Source organism: Pseudophryne corroboree, chromosome 4, assembly GCF_028390025.1.
Source record: "Pseudophryne corroboree isolate aPseCor3 chromosome 4, aPseCor3.hap2, whole genome shotgun sequence".
In the NCBI taxonomy this organism is placed as follows: Eukaryota; Metazoa; Chordata; class Amphibia; order Anura; family Myobatrachidae; genus Pseudophryne; species Pseudophryne corroboree.
The window spans coordinates 653918018-653938998 of record NC_086447.1 but is presented as its reverse complement, the minus strand read 5'-3'; the positions used below and the strand labels follow the sequence as shown (position 1 = coordinate 653938998).

Here is a 20981-nt window from a genome sequence, read left to right as displayed (position 1 = left end):
AAGTCTAATGGGGGAGCGTCAGCGGCTCTGCAGTATATGCAAAGTTGGAGAACACATAGCTATAACGGATTTCAGAGGGACCCCTTGCACCATGGATAAGGCTGGTACAACCACACACTGATAAGTGTGACAGCTATGAAGCAAAGCACAGACAGGGGCGGTGCAGTCGCATATATTCGTATGACCGAATAAGGGCAAATACATTTATCTTTCTCCATGCATGCAAAGTAGTGCAAGCAGGGTTGACTTGCTTCAGTCTCTGCATCAGCCTCATCAAGTTTTTATAAAGTCATGTTAAAAAGGTTTATGCATATGGAAAACATTGTAGATCCTGCCTCCTCAAAGTCTCTGTTCAATATAGTATCATTGCTATACAGTACCTCTAAATATCATCATAAATCCCTGTTACAAATCAATGTAATTCCTTATATGCCGTGGTTTAACCGACATCTAGTGAATAAAGTCATTTACTTTTATATTAATTCTGCTTCGTACCACATTGAAACGTGTGGCTATTACATTATAAAACAATGTCTGAAGAGGTTAGTCAGACTAGAGAGAAAATGTGAATATGTAGGTCTCTCTGTATTCTTTGCTAGGCCTGCTAAATATATGGATCATTCCACATTCAGTCCTTGTCATATCACAAAGGTTATTAGGACTATTAATCTGCTAATGACAAACTGACAGCCAAAAGCCTTAAATTCTAATCCCAACTCCTCCTTACATATTCTAAGCCCTTTTTTTGTGATATTTTGCCAATTTTCTTTCTGAAATGTTTAAAAGCTTTAACAGTGGATTTATTTTGCACCCTGAAGGAGATTTTATAGAGAGATGTTTTGTTTGAGATGAGACATGTCCCACTTAAATTACAGCTTAAGAAATAAAAGAAATGCTTTTTAGGTGGTATCACGGGTGGTATAGCCGGTCAGGATCCCAGAGATCTGGATCTCAGTGATCCAGAACGAGGGTTTAGCAGGGCTGTGGACATGGTGGTGGTGGTAGGACGGGGGTTAGGTTTAGGCTGTGGGGGGAGGGTTGGGCTCCGGGAAAGGAATAGTTAGGTTTAGGCACCTCCGGGGAGGGTTAGGGTGCTGGGGAGTGAGGGTTAGGCTGCGGGAAGGGGGGGGGGGGGGGGGGTTTAAGGTTGGAAGGGCATTGGTGGGTAGGAAAATACTTACCTAACCCCTGTCAGGATTCTCCACATTAGGATGCCACAGTCGGTCTACTGACCACCAGCATCCCAACCGCTAGCATATCATACAAAACCCGGCATCACTTCCCTATGTCACTCACAAGTTTATTCATGGTTGTCTACATCCTTTGAAAGTTTACCAAATCTGGAGCTCACGTGAAGATCTCAATATGTTATTTATGGAATAAGATATTTGCCTTCATTAAGGCTTAATCAATATTTGTAAAAACAAGTAGTATCAACATGTCTTTAGTTTTTAGGTGCTTTTTTTTTTATTATTATTTACACACATTAAAAATATCTAAAACTAGAACTTGAAAAAGCCAATGAACAGCATTATAAGCAGAAAGCAAAACCTGAAAAACTATTACGTGTCTCATGTATCTAAAAGCATTTGAGTGAAAGGGATTACAAGAAACAGTGCTCATATTCCCAATTTATAGACCATAATTTGATGTCAAAAACATGTAAAAGACCGGGCATCGCTCGCTGCCGTGTATTCGCAGCACAGCGATTAGGTTACTACTGCGCACGCGTGTCATACGGGTACAAGCCGCATCATTGCTGTGCAAGGCTTCTAGCGACGAATCCATTCACACAACCGATCGCAAGGAGATTGACAGGAAGAAAGCGTTTATGGATGTCAACTGACCGTTTTCTGGGAGTGGTAGGGAAAACGCAGGCGTATCCAGGTGTTTGCAGGGTGGGTGTCTGACGTCAATTCTGGGACAAAGACAGGTTGAAGTGATCGCAAGGGCTGAGTAAATTCAGACCTACTCTGAAACTGCAAAAAAAAAATTGCGTCCCGCTCGGCTGCACATGCGATCGCACACATGCAAAGCGAAAATAGTCTCCTCCCACGGAGGAGTCTATCTGATCGCTGCTCTGCAAAAAATAGCTAGTGAGCGATCAACTCGGCATGAGTGCCTAAGTACTTTGCTTTCAGGAAAATCAAGCAGAGATGCATTTTTTTTTTAATCCAAAAACGAACACTCAAGTTCATTTACCATAAATATGTTGAGACAGCCCAACCTCTAACACACCTTTCAAGAATCGTTTACAAGCACTATCAGTGTTAAGGTGTATACACATTTGTAGATAAAGTAAACGACGTTGCTCATTTTGAGCTTCCTGAGCAATGTCGTTTACTATATCGTCCAGTGTGTATGCTGTGGATGATGAGCAATGCGCGGGGCCCATCGTCCCCCTCCCACGGCTGTGCACGTAGTTCAGTTTGGACTATTGTCCATGAGCTGCATGCATGGACTGGCCGCGGCTTAATATCGCACAGTGTGTATGCCCACCATCAGGCTGCACAGCCCGGGAGGAGGACACACTAGGCGATGGTGCGCACCCAGCACATCGCCTAGTGTGTACTCACCTTTAGAAATGCAACCCAAGATGGGTTGACTCCCAGTCAATGTATAAATGTTTAGCATCAGGATCTCTGTCAATTTAGGCCATGAAATCAGATACAGGTTGAGTATCCCATATCCAAATATTCCAAAATACGTAATGTTTTGAGTGAGATAGTGAAACCTTTGTTTTCTGATGGCTCATTGTACACAAACTTTGTTTAATACACAAAGTTATTAAAAAATAAGATTTTACTTACCGGTAAATCTATTTCTCGTAGTCCGTAGTGGATGCTGGGGACACCGTAAGGACCATGGGGAATAGACAGGCTCCGCAGGAGACATGGGCACTTTAAGAAATAATTTAGATTCTGGTGTGCTCTGGCTCCTCCCTCTATGTCCCTCCTCCAGACCTCAGTTAGAGAAACTGTGCCCGGAAGAGCTGACAGTACAAGGAAAGGATTTTGGAAATCCAGGGCAAGACTCATACCAGCCACACCGTATAACTTGTGATAAACTTACCCAGTTAACAGTATGAACAACAACAGAGCATCAGATCAACCCTGATGCAACTATAGCATAACCCTTATTTACGCAATAACTATATACAAGCATTGAAGAAGAAGTCCGCACTTGGGACTGGCGCCCAGCATCCACTACGGACTACGAGAAATAGATTTACCGGTAAGTAAAATCTTGTTTTCTCTAACGTCCTAGTGGATGCTGGGGACTCCGTAAGGACCATGGGGATTATACCAAAGCTCCCAAACGGGCGGGAGAGTGCGGATGACTCTGCAGCACCGATTGAGCAAACACAAGGTCCTCCTCAGCCAGGGTATCAAACTTGTAGAACTTTGCAAAGGTGTTTGAACCTGACCAAGTAGCCGCTCGGCAAAGCTGTAATGCCGAGACCCCTCGGGCAGCCGCCCAAGAAGAGCCCACTTTCCTTGTGGAATGGGCCTTAACTGATTTAGGCAGCGGCAACCCAGCTGCAGAATGAGAATAGAAGGTCATAAAAACAACACAATTTAATTAAAAGGAGCAAAAATTGATATACATGGTGACGTTTTGGCGTGCTGAGACATACGGACGCGCTGCCAATCTGTGATTGTAGAACCATCGGCACTTAATATCTCCATGGCAACACACGTCAGTAGGGGTAGATTCAATGACGCACTGCGTTACTACACGCGTGCGCAGATGGGCCCACGGGATGTACGTAGGCATAGACGTGATCATGTGATGCGGTATCCTCGTACCCGGCCGCGTCACTAGTCACGTGTGTCCGGATGTGACGTCCGGATACGACGCGGCGGGACACATCCGGTTTTGAACAGCTGTCTCTATAGTAATTAGACAGTTCCCACGCTCACTGAAGTAGGCTTCAAAACACGGTCTAAGCCCGCCCCACTATTCTCTAAAATTATGCTTTTATTCTTGAGATCCATTCCTGGTTTTGAGTTTGATATATTTATATACAAATACTACTGGTCATGTGACCGGAAAATTACAAGCTGTTTATTAAGATATAGTATGATTTTTAAATGTTATTTATGTATCTAAAACTCTTATATTTATAAGATTTAATATCTGATTGAGTCTGTCATTATTTGGTCATTTAAATGAGTTTAAGAAGGTCATGTGACATCACATATGCAAATGAGCAACCATATTGAAAGGTGTATATAAACCCCTCACAGCAGGGTCAGGAGTACCTTGAAAAAGTTGCGTGAACGCAACGAAACACGTTGGTGAGACCCGCTGCTGTTTGTTCACTCCCACTGAGCGATTGGAAGACCGTTACCTGAACCAAGTCCCACTCTGCTACCAAGCATAGAACCCATTGGATGGAGGACTGTCTAAACTGACAACCAACACAAGCTGCCACCCAACAAGGAACTGCCTTTGCGGACGCTGTTTTCGCTTAAATACCTTGCCAATATCGGTGGTAAATATTTTTCTTCGAACTGTGTTGTATTACCCTCCTATGGAACTGTTTTGGGACTAATCTTAATGGAATAGGTTTTTTTGAATCTTCCTACATCTAATACCAGTATACCTAGTGGGAGTTACGCTCTTCTACATTGACAGGAGATTATTCTTTTTATCAAGTGCACATTATGTTGTATATCAATTTTTGCTCCTTTTAATTAAATTGTGTTGTTTTTATGACCTTCTATTCTCATTTATGACCATTAGCGCTACCTTGTTGTATTCTTGTGTATATATCCTTGGGTCTGACCAACCCTTTTTTGTGCAGCAGCTGTGGTGAACCCCCTCATCTAGCGCCAGGTAACCACCTAGGTGGTATTCCTTTCATCTTGCAAACAGCCGCAGAATGAGCCTGCTGAATCATGTTACAGATCCAGCGAGCAATAGTTTGCTTTGAAGCAGGCGCCCCAAGCTTGTTGGAAGCATACAGGATAAACAAAGATTCTGTTTTCCTGACCCTAGCCGTTCTGGCTACATAAACCTTCAAAGCCCTGACCACATCAAATAACTCTGAATCCTCCAAGTCAGTAGTAGCCACAGGCACCACAATAGGTTGGTTTATACGAAAGGATGAAACCACTTTCGGCAGAAATTGTGGTCGGGTCCGCAATTCTGCTCTATCCGCATGGAAAACCAGATAAGGGCTTTTATGTGACAAAGCCGCCAATTCTGACACACGCCTAGCCGAAGCCAAGGCTAGTAGCATGACCACCTTCCATGTGAGATATTTCAATTCCACCGTTTTGAGTGGTTCAAACCAGTGTGATTTCAGGAAACTCAACACCACGTTAAGATCCCAAGGTGCCACTGGAGGCACAAAAGGGGGCTGAATATGCAGCACTCCCTTTACAAACGTCTGAACTTCAGGCAGAGAAGCCAGTTCTTTTTGAAAGAAAATGGATAGGGCCGAAATCTGGACCTTAATGGAACCCAATTTTAGGCCCAAAGTCACTCCCGACTGTAGGAAGTGAAGGAAACGGCCCAGCTGGAATTCCTCCGTAGGGGCATTCCTGGCCTCACACCAAGCCACATATTTTCGCCATATACGGTGATAATGTTGAGCCGTCACGTCCTTCCTAGCCTTTATCAGCGTAGGAATAACCTCATCCGGAATGCCTTTTTCTGCTAGGATCCGGCGTTCAACCGCCATGCCGTCAAACGCAGCCGCGGTAAGTCTTAGAACAGACAGGGCCCCTGTTGCAACAAGTCCTGTCTTAGAGGCAGAGGCCACGGGTCCTCTGTGAGCATTTCTTGCAGATCTGGATACCAAGTCCTTCTTGGCCAATCCGGAACACTGAGTATTGTTCTCACTCCTCTTTTTCTTATGATTCTCAGCACCTTGTGTATGAGAGGAAGAGGAGGAAATACATAGACCGACTGGAACACCCACGGTGTCACCAGGGCGTCTACAGCTATCGCCCAAGGGTCTCTTGACCTGGCGCAATACCTCTTTAGCTTTTTGTTGAGGCGGGATGCCATCATGTCCACCTGTGGCAGTTCCCACTTACAACCTGCGTGAAGACTTCTTGATGAAGTCCCCACTCTCCCGGGTGGAGGTCGTGCCTGCTGAGGAAGTCTGCTTCCCAGTTGTCCACTCCCGGAATGAACACTGCTGAGAGTGCGCTTACGTGATTCTCCGCCCACCGAAGAATTCTGGTGGCTTCTACCATCGCCACCCTGCTCCTTGTGCCGCCTGGGCGGTTCACATGAGCCACTGCGGTGATGTTGTCTGACTGAATCAGAACCGGTTGGTCGTGAAGTAGGGACTCCGCTTGACGTAGGGCGTTGTATATGGCCCTTAGTTCCAGGATGTTGATGTGAAGGCAAGTCTCCTGACTTGACCACAGACCTTGGAAATTTCTTCCCTGTGTGACTGCCCCCCACCCTCGGAGGCTTGCATCCGTGGTCACCAGGACCCAGTCCTGAATGCCGAATCTGCGACCTTCGAGAAGGTGAGCACTCTGCAGCCACCACAGGAGAGACACCCTGGCCCTGGGGGATAGGGTGATTAACCAATGCATCTGAAGATGTGATCCGGACCACTTGTCCAGTAGATCCCATTGAAAGGTCCTCGCATGGAACCTACGGAAGGAAATGGCCTCGTATGATGCCACCATCTTTCCCAGGACTCGCGTGCAGTGATGCACCGACACCTGTTTTGGTTTTAATAGGTCTCTGACCAGTGTCATGAGTTCCTGAGCCTTCTCCATCGGGAGATAACCCCTCTTCTGGTCTGTGTCCAGAATCATGCCCAAGAAAGGCAGACAAGTCGTAGGAATCAACTGCAACTTTGGAATATTCAGAATCTAGCCGTGTTGTTGTAACACTTCCAGAGAGCGTGTTACGCTGATCAGCAACTGCTCTCTTGACCTCGCTTTTATGAGGAGATCGTCCAAGTATGGGATAATTGAGACCCCTTGCTTCCGCAGGAGTACCATCATTTCCGCCATTACCTTGGTAAATATTCTCGGTGCCGCGGAGAGACCAGACGGCAACGTCTGAAATTAGTAATGCCAATCCTGTACCACAAATCTGAGGTACGCCTGATGAGGTGGATAAATGGGGACAAGAAGGTATGCATCCTTTATGTCCAGAGACACCATAAAATCCCCCCTTCCAGGCTTGCGATGACCGCTCTCAGCGATTCCATCTTGAACTTAAACCTTTTCAGGTATATGTTCAGGGATTTTAAGTTCAATATGGGTCTGACCGAACCGTCCGGTTTCGGTACCACAAACATGGTCGCATAATAACCCTTTCCTTGTTGAAGGAGAGGAACCTTGACCACCACCTGTTGAAGATACAATTTGTGAAAGCAGTTAACACTATTTCCCTCACTAAGGGGGAAGCTGGCAGGGCCGATTTGAGGTAACGGTGAGGAGGCATCTCTTCGAATTCCAGCTTGTATCCCTGAGACACAATCTCTATTGCCCAGGGATCCAACTGGGAGTGAACCCACTTGTGGCTGAAATTTCGGAGACGCGCCCCCACCGGGCCTAGCTCCGCCTGTGGAGCCCCAGCGTCATGCGGTGGATTTAGTGGAAGCCGGGGAGGACTTCTGCTCCTGGGAACTAGCTGCGTTGTGCAGCTTCCTTCCTCTGCCCCTGCCTCTGGCAAGAAAGGACGCACCTCGGACTTTCTTGCCTTTTTGTGATCGAAAGGACTGCATTTGGTAATACGGTGCTTTCTTAGGTTGTGAGGAAACATATGGCAAAAAATTTGACTTTCCAGCAGTAGCTGTGGAGACCAGGTCCGAGAGACCCTCCCCAAACAATTCCTCACCCTTGTAAAGGTAAAACCTCCATGTTCCTTTTTGAGTCGGCATCACCTGTCCATTGCCGAGTCCACAGGACCGTTCTGGCAGAAATCGACATAGCATTTATTCTAGAGCCCAGTAGACTAATGTCTCTTTGAGCATCTCTCATATATAGGACAGCGTCTTTTATATGCCCCAGGGTCATTAATATAGTATCCTTGTCTAAGGTGTCCAGTTCCTCAGATAAGGTATCCGTCCATGCTGCTACAGCACTACACACTCAGGCCGACGCAATTGCCGGCCTTAGTAAGGTACCTGAATGTGTATAAATGGACTTCAGGGTACCCTCTTGCTTTCTATCCGCAGCATCTTTCAGGGTGGCCGTATCCTGTGACGGCAGGGCTACCCTCTTTGATATGCGTGTTAAAGCTTTGTCCACCCTAGGGGAGGATTCCCAGCGTAACCTGTCCGTTGGCGGGAAAGGATACGCCATAAGCATCAGTTTGGAAATCTGCAGTTTTTTATCTGGAGATTCCCAAGCCTTTTCACATAACTCATTTAGCTCGTGTGAAGGGGGGGGAAGGTCACCTCCTGCCTTTTTTCCCCATACATATGAACCCTCTCGTCAGGGACTGGGGTTTCCTCTGTGATGCGCAACACATCCTTAATTGCTATAATCATATAACGGATGGATTTAGCCAATTTAGGCTGTAACTTTGCATCATCATAATCGACACTGGAGTCAGAATCCATGTCGGTATCAGTGTCAACAATTTGGGATAGTGGGCGCTTCTGAGACCCTGACGGCCTCTGCGACGTAGGATCAGGCACGGGCTGAGACCCTGACTGTCCTAAGGCTTCAGCTTTATCCAACCTTTTATGCAAGGAATTAACATTATCATTTAAAACCTTCCACATATCCATCCAATCAGGTGTCGGCGCCGTTGGCGGAGACACCACATTCTGTTTCCACATAGCCTTCCTCGTCAAACATGTCGACACAAGCGTACTGACACACCACACACACAGGGAATGCTCGTTTTGAAGACAGTTCCCCCACAAGGCCCTTTGGAGAGACAGAGAGAGAGTATGCCAGCACACACCCCAGCGCTATATAACCCAGGAATAACACAGTAACTTAATGTTAACCCAGTAGCCGCTGTTATAATGATTTCTGCGCCTAATTATGTGCCCCCCCTCTCTTTTTATCCTCTTCTACCGTGTATCTGCAGGGGAGAGCCTGGGGAACTTCCTCTCAGCGGAGCTGTGGAGAAAAAATGGCGCTGGTGAGTGCTGAGGAAGAAGCCCCGCCCCCTCAGCGGCAGGCTTCTGTCCCGCTTTTATGTACAATATTTTGGCGGGGGCTCACACATATATACAGTGCCCAACTTTATATATGCAAAATTTTTGCCAAGAGGTCCTAATTGCTGCCCAGGGCGCCCCCCCTGCGCCCTTCACCCTTACAGTGACCGGAGTATGCGGGTGTGTGTGGGAGCAATGGCGCACAGCTGCAGTGCTGTGCGCTACCTCAGTGAAGACTGGAGTCTTCTGCCGCCGCTTTTGAAGTCTTCTTGCTTCTTATGCTCACCCGGCTTCTGTCTTCCGGCTCTGCGAGGGGGGCGGCGGCGCGGCTCTGGGAACGGACGACGAGGGTGAGATCCTGTGCACGATCCCTCTGGAGCTAATGGTGTCCAGTAGCCTAAGAAGCAGGACCTATCTGCAGAGAGTAGGGCTGCTTCTCTCCCCTCAGTCCCACGATGCAGGGAGTCTGTTGCCAGCAGAGCTCCCTGAAAATAAAAAACCTAACAAAACACTTTCTTACAGCAAGCTCAGGAGAGCTCACTGAACAGCACCCAGCTCGTCCGGGCACAGATTCAAACTGAGGTCTGGAGGAGGGACATAGAGGGAGGAGCCAGAGCACACCAGAATCTAAATTCTTTCTTAAAGTGCCCATGTCTCCTGCGGAGCCCGTCTATTCCCCATGGTCCTTACGGAGTACCCAGCATCCACTAGGACGTTAGAGAAATATTGTATTAAATAACCTTCAAGCTGTGTGTATAAGGTATATATGAAACAAATGAATTGCGTGTATGTACACAAATTTTGTCTTATGCATAGTTATTAAAAATATTAGCTAATATGACCTTCAGCCTGTGTGTATAAGGTGTATAGGATACATAGATTCATTCTGTGCTTAGACTTGGGTCCTATCGCCATGATATCTCATTATGGTATGCAATTATTCCAAAATACAGAATAATCTGATATCCAAAATACTTCTGGTCCCAAGCATTTTGGATATGGGATACTCAACCTGTACCAAAATTAAATGAGATCTGGTCAATTATCTCATACTTCAGTGGTTCCCAAACTGTGTGCCAGGGAACCATGGAAAGCCACAAAACACTTGCAGGAGTGCCTGGGTTGGTGTACCAGTACCAAATAGAATTAGTTACAATCAATGTGATTAAGGCCAGTGATGGTGGTTGCCAAAATGTGTGTACAAATAGAAAAGCAACCCTGTCCACCATTATATAACTGAACTTAAGGATGGCATGTATGCATAATTGACTTTATTTAATCATTTGGGCTAAATTTCTCAGTAAAAACCTTTTGGCCTAGGGGAGCTGTTGGGGGAAAAAAAAAAGTCCTGATACTATAGTATGCTGTGATTTAACAAAGTTTGGGACCACTGGCTCACTCTAAAGTCATCTAGCTGTTCTGACTCTAAAAGGCCTCCATGAGAACCATACAGAAAGCTGAAAGCTGTCATATTTCCATGCATGTCGGATAATGGTGCCAATGTTTAATATTTCTCACTCATGCTCGCAAACTTCTGGTTATCAGAAAGTGTATAACCAACTAAAGGATAGTGTGCACTGGAAAAGTATGTATTTTGATGAAGCACCAATTATCACCATACTCACGGTGCAATAATGGCTCTTGCAGGTCTTTTAGAGGTCTGTGCTTGGGACAGCCAACCATCCAACTGAGCGCTCAACTGGGGTCCTAAAACATACAAAAATTAACACAACAAAACATTATTCACTCTTACAATCAATTTCATCAAAGTATGTAACAGAGGAGGCCGACAAAACATTTTAAAAAAAATTCTACTACTATTATTTCTCAGATAACAGCGATGAACATAAAATACTGCCCAGACACTATACACCCATACTATCTCCAAAGTGCTGCACAAGCATACCAGGTACTGTTGGAAGAGGTGCGGAACAAAAAGTGTTAATGGTTATGTACACCCATCAAGGTCTGCTGAAAAGGCTTTTGGCTAGCTTTTCCAAAAGCTTATCAAATGCAATTCGATCAAAATCTAAAAGGCAGATATTACATTACAGCCTTGAAGCCATAAGGGCCCCATACACTACTGCGACATGTCCATCTGAAGATCGCTAGCGATCACCCCGGCAGCCTCCAGGGCGGCAGGATCGCCAAAGATACATCGTATGCTGTCCTTTAGCATACGATATATCTTAGGCGATCCCAGCCATGCCTGCGGGGTCCGACATATCACGAGTGCAGCAAGTTCAATCCGGAGGATCCGATCCGATGCTCACGGGGAAGCGCAACGGATCAGATCGGATACACAGCCAAAATGCCCGATTTCACCCAATATATTGGCCCGCACTGTGCTGAAATCGGGCATAATCGTTCTAGTGTATGGTGCCCTATAGACTTCTAGTACATCAACACACAGAATTAAGGGGAGGGAGGGAAGAAAAGAAAAGAAAAAAAAAAAAAAAAAGAAGGATTTTAATTACCTACCGGTAAATCCTTTTCTCATAGTCTGTAGAGGATACTGGGGTTCCATTTAGTACCATGGGGTATAGACGGGTCCACTAGGAGCCATGGGCACTTTAAGAATTTGATAGTGTGGGCTGGCTCCTCCCTCTATGCCCCTCCTACCAGACTCAGTCTAGGAAACTGTGCCCGAGGAGACGGACATACTTCGAGAGGAGGATAAAGATAGTGGTGAGATTCCGAACCAGCACATACAAACAAAAAGCTATACTAACACAACTTTAAACAGGAAAAGCAACGGTTGAACCAACAATATTTAACCAGGTAACAGTGTAGTAAGAACGAAGCACCGGGCAGGCGCCCAGTGTCCTCTATGGACTACGAGAAAAGGATTTACCGGTAGGTAATTAAAATCCTATTTTCTCTTACGTCCTAGAGCAGGGGTGGCCAACCAGTCAGTGACAAAGAGCCAAAAAAATCTTGTTAGGTATGTCAAAGAGCCGACACTGAGCCGAAGGCGCAAAAAATGGAATGTGGCCTTGTGCCTGCTAGACCATGCCCCTGGTATAAAATACATTGAAAAGGCCAGAACGACATAAAATAAAAAAAATTAAAGTCAGATCCATTGAAAAAGCCACTTTCACATAAAATAATTGAAAAAGCCAGATTCACATAATAAACTTAAGTTCCCCCATGTGTCACTCCAGCCAGATCCCCATGTGACACTCCTGCTAGCACCCTCCTATGCCACTCCAGCCAGCTCCCCATGTGACACACCTGCTACCACCCTCCTATGTCACTCCAGCCAGCTCCCCATGTGACACTCCTGCTAGCACCGACCTGTGTCACTCCAGCCAGCTCCCCATGTGACACTCCTGCTAGCACCCTCCTATGCCACTCCAGCTAGCTCCCCATGTGACACACCTGCTACCACCCTCCTATGTCACTCCAGCCAGCTCCCCATGTGACACTCCTGCTAGCACCCTCCTATGTCACTCCAGCCAGCTCCCCATGTGACACACCTGCTACCACCCTCCTATGTCACTCCAGCCAGCTCCCCATGTGACACTCCTGCTAGCACCCTCCTATGTCACTCCAGCCAGCTCCCCATGTGACACACCTGCTAGCACCCTCCTATGTCACTCCTGCCAGCACCCCCCATGTCACTCCAGCCAGCTCTCCCATGTGACACTCCTGCTAGCACCCTCCTATGTCACTCCTGCCAGCACCCCCTATGTCACTCCAGCCAGCTCTCCCATGTGTCACTCCTGCTACCATCCTCCTATGTCACTCCAGCCAGCTTTCCGATGTGTCACTACTTCCAGCACCCTCCTTCATCACTCCAGTCAGCTCCTCCATGTGTCACTCCTGCCAGGACCCTTCTGTGTCACTCCAGCCAGCTCTGCCTTGTGTCACTCTAGCCCACCCTCATGTGTCACTAAAGTTCCCCCACCAAGTTGTGCCATTGTTGCAGCCCCTAATGTGTCCTGTTTGCCAGTGGGTGTCTCACCTCTAGAATCTGGCTCCTTCAATTTTCAGTCCCTGTAGTGCTGCTGCATGTCTGGCTGGAGTGCAGCAGTTTCTGTATCTTTTGTGGTCACATGATTTAGAGTGTTGGGAGCCACATTTAAATAAAGAAAGAGCCTCATGCGGCTCGAGAGCCACTGGTTGGCCACCGCTGCTCTAAGCAAATAGATGTTAACTGCTGAGATGCACAGATGGTAACTGATGAGTGCACAAGTAGATAATGATAAAACACCTGAGGAGAGTCTCTTACTGCTGGTGGATTGTGGCTGGAGTTTGTAGTTCCACAGGAACACTGGAACAGGGAGATGACTTGGAGATGCCAGAAATAGAAGACTGCTGGAAACAAAGGATTGAAGACTGGAACCTGGAACTGGAAACTGGAACGGAACTGGAACTGCTGGGACCTGTAGTTCCACATGTCCAATACACAGGGGTATCTCTGCAGACAGATGACTACAAACAGGAGACGCCTGTTCACAGAATGTGACGTGTTGTCCAAGGCGATGAGACTGAGCCAGGAACTAGAGTTTATACCCCTTGGTCTGTGATGATTGGTTGTTGCATCTCTGTGAGGACACACCCTGCTGGATTAGGTGTTCAGATCAGCTGTGGGTTAGCTGAAGCACTGTGTACTCCAGGCTGCAGTAGACTGAAAACTGGAACTGGAACAGAACTGCTGGAACCTGTAGTTCCACAGTAGTGATGCGACGGAGAATGCAGATTCCTGACACCCTCACAACAACCAAGACTTTGAAGTAGAAGACGTGTCGGCGATAACCGGAACCACAATAGGTTGGTTGATGTGGAACGCAGACACCACTTTTGGAAGAAATTGCTAATGAGTTCTGAGTTCAGCACTGTCCTCATGGAAAATTAAATAGGGGCTCTTGCGAGACAGAGCCCCAAGATCCGACACACGTCTTGCTGAAGCCAAGGCCAACAGTGTGATGGTCTTCCACGCAAGATATTTTACATTCACCTCCTGTAATGGTTCAAACCAGTCCGATTGGAGGAACTGTAGCACCAAACGGAGATCCCAAGGTACCGTGGGAGGCACAAAGGGAGGTTGGATGCGCAGAACACCTTTCAAGAACGTCTGGACCTCAGGGAGAGAAGCCAATTGTTTTTTAAAGAAAATGGACAGAAAAAGCAGGAAACGTCCGAGGTGAAATTCCACCACAGAAGAAGTTCTGCTCTCACACCAATAGACATATTTCTTCCAAATACGGCAGTATTGTTTCAGACGTTACCCCCTTCCTGGCTTGAATCATAGTTGGGATAACTTTTTTAGGGATCCCTCTTCTGGCTAGAATCAGCCGTTCAACTTCCGTGCCGTCAAACATGGCCGCGGTCAGTCCTGATAGGCGAACGGGCCCTGTTGCAGAAGATCCTCGCGAAGAGGTAAAGGCCATGGATCTTCGAGGAGCATCTCCAGAAGCTCCGCGTACCAGGCCCTTCTTGGGCAGTCCGAAGCAATGAGTATTGCTTGAACCTTTTCCCCTTTTTATCCTTTTGAGAACTCTTGGGATCAGAGGAAGTGGAAGAAACATGTACACCATCTGATAGACCCAAGGAGTCGTCAGAACATCTACCGCCACTGCCTGTGGGTCTCTCGACATGGAAAAATATCGCTTGAGTTTCTTGTTGAGACGAGAGGCTATCATGTCGATTTGTGGATATCTCCACCGACAAGTCAAACACCTGAACACTTCCGGGTGAAGGCCCCACTCCCCCGGGTGCAGGTCGTGTCTGCTGAGGAAGTCTGCTTCCCAGTTGTCTACTCCCGGAATGAAGACCGCTGACAACCCCACAGCGTTTTTTTCTGCCCAGAGGAGAATTCTTGACACCTCTGACATTGCTGCTCTGCTTTTCGTTCCGCCCTGTCGGTTTATGTACATCACTGCCGTCACATTGTCCAACTGAACCTGAATGGCCCGATCGTGAAGATAAGAGGCCTGCAGAAGGGCGTTGTATATGGCCCTGAGTTCCAGAATGTTGATTGGAAGGATGACTTCCTGACTTGACCATCTTCCTTGAAACTGCCCCTTCCACCCCACCCCGGTGACTTCTCCCCAACCTCTGAGGCTTACGTCCGTGGTTAACAGGATCCAGTCCTGAATTACGAACCTCGACGAGGTGAGAAATCTCCAGCCACCACAGAAGGGAGATCCTGGCTTTTGGTGACAGACGGATTTGCTGGTGCATGTGAAGATGCGATCCGGACCATTTGTTCAACAGATCGAGCTGGAAGGTTCTTGTGTGAAACCTTCTGTATTGAAGCGCCTCGTAAGAGGCCACCATTTTTCCCAGAAGGCGAATGCATAGATGCACCAATATCCGGGTTGGCTTCAGGACATCCGGAACCATCGACTGGATTACCAAAGCCTTTTCCAACGGAAGAAACACTTTCTGCGACTCCGTGTCCAGTATCATTCCCAGGAATGGGAGCCTCCGTGTTGGCTCTAAGAGAGATTTCGGAAGGTTCAGAATCCACCCGTGATCCTGGAGTAGTTGGGTTGTGAGGCCAATGTTATCCAGCAACCTCTCCCTGGATGGTGCCTTTATCAGAAGATCGTCCAAGTACGGAATTATGTTCACTCCCTGCTTGTGGAGTATAAACATCATCTCTGCCATCAATTTGGTGATGCCATTGAGAGACCAAATGGCAGGGCCTGGAACTGGTAGGGACAGTCCTGCAGTACAATCCGTAAATAAGCCTGATGAGGCGGCCAGATCGGAATGTGAAGGTACGCATCCTTGATATCCAGAGACACTAGTAATTCTCCTTCCTCCAGACTTGAAAATCACCGCTCTCAGAGACTCCATCTTGAACACTCTTAAGAACGCGTTCAAGGACTTGAGGTTCAGAATTTGTTGTACTGAACCATCCGGTTTCGGTACTACAAACAAGTTGAAATTGTACCCCTTGTTATGCAGATGAGGTGGAACTGGAACAATGATTTGCATCTGTACCAGTTTTTGGATGGCCTGCTGTAAAGTTATACTTGCCTTTTGTGAAGCTGATAAGCCTGATTTGAAGAATCTGTGAGGTGCGAGCTCTTGGAACTCCAGTCGGTAGCCCTGGGAAATAAGATCTATGACCCAGGGATCCCGGCACGAACTTAACCAGATGTGACTGAAGAAATTTAGTCTGTTCCTGAGCACCTGCAGTTGCTGGTCTGCGTGGTTTACCTCTTGCGCCTCTGGAGGCTGCCGAAGCACCTCTGGATTTTCTCTTAAACTTGGCAGTCCGAAAAGACTGTAAATTTGAAGCCGAATACGTTTTTATAGCTGGGGGAGCTGCGTAAGGAAGATACGTAGACTTACCCGCAGTAGCTTTGGAGATCCATTTGTCGAATTCATCTCCAAACAAGGCTTCTCCTGTGAATAGTAGGCCTTCCACGCCTTTCCTGGAGTCCACATCAGCAGTCCACTGGCGTAGCCACAAGCCCCTGCATTCTGACCCTGCCATAGCGGTGGTGCGTGCATTAAGCAAACCAATCTCTTTTATGGCTTCCACCATAAAGTTTGCAGAGTCCTATATATGCTGCTGAAGTAAAACATCCCCCCTAGACAAGGAATCTAACCCCTCAATTAGGTTACCTGACCATTTATCAATGGCTTTTGTGAGCCATGCGCATGCAATAATGGGTCCCTGGGCAACCCCAGTAGCAGTGTACAATGATTTGAGTCTAGTCTCAATTTTACGATCAGCCGTATCTTTTAGGGAGGCTGCACCAGGAACAGGCAATACAATTTTTCGTGACAGCCTAGAGACTGATGCGCCCACTACAGCCCACACTATCAAATTCTTTAAAGTGCCCATGGCTCCTAGTGGACCAGTCTATACCCCATGGTACTAAATGGAACCCCAGTCCAACTCTACACCCCAACGTTATTCCCTGTGTAATACCAGTGTACCCCGCTGCAGAAAAAGGATTTTTTTTTTGACAGACAATTCCCCTCAAGCGGAAGAATCATTATTGCAATGACATACACACTGACAGGGAATGCGGTTGACAGTACTGTACCATGTAAAAAAAACAGTAACTAAGTGGTGGCACAAGGTACCTCAAAATGTAATCTGAGTATAAGGAATCTAGCTAAAAACCCCTTCCCTGACGTACTGTACTCGAGGTCCATACACACATTTCCAGGTCAGTTTTACGGCTGTTGGACCCACATTTTGTGGCACTGTAGCAGGAACCAGTTGTTTTGGAGGGATGTAAATTGATGATAGAAAATCAAGAAGCTCCCAGATACACTCAAACCAAGCCTTTTGCACCCTATATCGTTCACAACAACTATCCAAATAACAGCCATAGTACATTTTTACCATTGTAATAAATACTGCAGTCATCTTGATCTACCTAACAAAATCTACTTGGGTGTCAAAAGGGAAGAGATGATTAGCCTAGTGAAAAGATCACTGGAGTAGACTGTCCTCTAGACACTCATATGCTAATAGCGCTCACATGGATCAACTTTAAAGGTGCATACACACGGAGCGATACAATTGAGCGATTTTGACTATATAGTCAAAATCGCTCAGAAAGTTAGTGCATATCTCTCCATGTGTACACAGCCAGCGATAGCGATGCGCGTCCCCGCCAGGTCGCTATCGCTGCTAAAAATAGACTGTGCAGGCAAGTCAATTTTGGCTAGGTCGCTGGAAAAGAAAAAGCATCCCCTTGCTTGAATGAGTTAGCCAAAATCGCCCATAGCCAAAATCGCTGGAAAAGTTAGTCAAAATCTCTGGTAAAGTTAGTCAAAATCCCCTACTGCCAGTTCAAGGGAAATCGCTCAGTCAAAATCTCTCCGTGTGTATGCACCTTAAGACTACAACCACCTATACCTTTGAACTGTACATTGAACAGTTATTTTACATGCAATTAATAAGCTACAATAAGGCTACTGTTATGTAGAATCCAACTAAAAATGGAAACTATCCTATTGATGCTGGTTTTTGTTCTATCCATTGAACCCTTGTCAAAAAAAGTACAGGCTAACCGATTCCATATCAGGCCCTATATTTTAGATTATTTAACACAAATTCTGTCTCTCCTCAGAAGGGGATGTAGTTGGGATCCCAGCATTCAGGATCCCAACTGTCAGAATGGTGGTGCCTGAATCCAGACACTGTCAGAATACAGACGCCGGCATCCCGACAGGCTGGATCCTGAATGCAAGTATCCTGGGGAGGGAGAGGCATAGCTCCCTGCTGCACCCCTGTAGGCATTTCACACTGTCTGCATTTTACTAACCCCTGCCGGGGTTGGGATTATGACCGCTGGCATTCCTACTGTCGGGATCCCGTACCCAACCCCTCAAAAGACGTCATGGCCCTGCTCTATGTAACAAATCCAGAGATCCTGGAGGAGCATTCCAATGCTTCATGTTCTATACTGAACACCTACAAAATGAGAATTTGCTAGTACATATTCCTTCGACTGTGTTGCCAGCTCTTCATGGGACGTAAACATATTAAAAACTTTTTTTTTTCCCTGGAGGAGTATACAAATTCTTGCAAGGAAGACGAAATCTTGCTTTGCATTTACCAACCCCTGTAAAAGTAAGATAATAGCTTTAACCAAGTAATGGATGTTTCATGAGCTCTTGTGGTTGGGTCATCTAGCAATGATAAAGATGATGCTCTGTTCACTAAAATTATGTAGAGCCCTTCTGCTTCACAGATTTAGTAGGTTTTACTCAGTAATGAAGCTGTACATTTGAAACCTGTACCCTCCCTCTAAAAAGGTTTACTCTGGCTACCAGAGTGCCTGCTCCCAACATCTAAAGCCACACACACTAGCTACCAGTGACGTGCGGTGAAATGAATGGCTGGGGAGGCACTACACTAAGCTACAGTGTCCATTGAGTCTCCTACTTACAACCCTGTGTCTTCTCTTGCTGCTGCTGACTGAGCTCCGGCTACAGTGCACTTCTTGGTCACATGCAACATCCAAGTGTCCATCATTGCACAAGACACACCCTTCACACTCAGAGGCATGCCTCTATTAGCTCCCTTTCTGTGCAGCTTTACTGAATGCAGAACCAAAAGGCAGAGCTGTGGCTGCCTCATCTCTAGTCTCCCTGCAGCTCCAAGGATCTCCAAAGAGCTGGTGAGTGTTAAAGCCCCCATCCACTAGTCTGATTTGGGCACAGTTCAACAAATTTCGATGCAGCTGACCGAAAAATCTGATGAAGTGTCAGATCGGACGGCTTCTCCAATCCGATGTGCGATCTCTTGTCAGATATATCTGAGCTATAGATGTTTGGTGCTGCACCAAGGATTTATCTGAATCAGAAGAAATCATGTGCACATCAGAGTGGTTTTTTTTACTTCAGATGTATCGCATCAGATTCATCTGAAGCGTCACTTGACTGGTATCTCTCTGGCCAATACCACCCACCATGAGGACGCCGCGGCAGCAGCAGCCTATTATATTTAAATAATAAGATTTTACTCACCGGTAAATCTATTTCTCGTAGTCCGTAGTGGATGCTGGGAACTCCGTAAGGACCATGGGGAATAGACGGGCTCCGCAGGAGACTGGGCACTCTAAAAGAAAGATTAGGTACTATCTGGTGTGCACTGGCTCCTCCCACTATGACCCTCCTCCAGACCTCAGTTAGGATACTGTGCCCGGAAGAGCTGACACAATAAGGAAGGATTTTGAATCCCGGGTAAGACTCATACCAGCCACACCAATCACACCGTATAACTCGTGATACTACACCCAGTTAACAGTATGAAATATAACTGAGCCTCTCAACAGATGGCTCAACAATAACCCTTAGTTAGGCAATAACTACATACAAGTATTGCAGACAATCCGCACTTGGGATGGGCGCCCAGCATCCACTACGGACTACGAGAAATAGATTTACCGGTGAGTAAAATCTTATTTTCTCTGACGTCCTAGTGGATGCTGGGAACTCCGTAAGGACCATGGGGATTATACCAAAGCTCCCAAATGGGCGGGAGAGTGCGGATGACTCTGCAGCACCGAATGAGAGAACTCAAGGTCCTCCTCAGCCAGGGTATCAATTTTGTAGAATTTAGCAAACGTGTTTGCCCCTGACCAAGTTGCAGCTCGGCAAAATTGTAAAGCCGAGACCCCTCGGGCAGCCGCCCAAGATGAGCCCACTTTTACTGATATAGGATGCGGCAATCCAGCCGCAGAATGCTCCAGCTGAATTGTGCTACAAATTCAGCGAGCAATAGTCTGCTTAGAAGCAGGAGCACCTATTTTGTTGGGTGCCTACAGGATAAAAAGCGAGTCAGTTTTCCTGACTCCAGCCGTCCTGGAAATATAAATTTTTAAGGCCCTGACTACGTCCAGTAACTTAGAATCTTCCAAGTCCCTAGTAGCCGCAGGCACTACAATAGGTTGGTTCAAGTGAAAAGCTGATACCACCTTAGGGAGAAACTGGGGACGAGTCCTCAATTCTACCCTATCCATATGGAAAATCAGATAAGGGCTTTTACATGACAAAGCCGCCAATTCTGACACACGCCTGGCCGAAGCCAAGGCCAATAACATGACCACTTTCCACGTGAGATATTTCAAATCCACAGTTTTAAGTGGCTCAAACCAATGTGATTTTAAGAAACTCAACACCACGTTGAGATCCCAAGGTGCCACAGGAGGCACAAAAGGGGGCTGAATATGTAGCACTCCCTTTACAAATGTCTGAACTCCAGGCAGTGAAGCCAGTTCTTTCTGGAAGAAAATCGACAGAGCCGAAATCTGGACCTTAATGGAACCCAATTTTAGGCCCATAGTCACCCCTGACTGTAGGAAGTGCAGAAAACGACCCAGCTGAAATTCCTCCGTCTTCCTGGCCTCACACCACGCAACATATTTTCGCCAAATACGGTGATAATGGTTTG

The 20981-nt window shown here is 46.7% G+C and overlaps 1 protein-coding gene across 1 annotated transcript in view; it reads right to left on the bottom strand.

Annotated features, from left to right (window-relative positions):
* MEMO1 (mediator of cell motility 1) overlaps positions 1-20981 on the bottom strand; it is a 245741-nt gene that overhangs the window by 121296 nt on the left and 103464 nt on the right. Inside the window, exon 2 of the mRNA XM_063917781.1 lies at positions 10726-10807. Within this exon, the coding sequence (XP_063773851.1) occupies positions 10726-10807 (82 nt within the window). The remainder of the gene's footprint in view (positions 1-10725; positions 10808-20981) is intronic.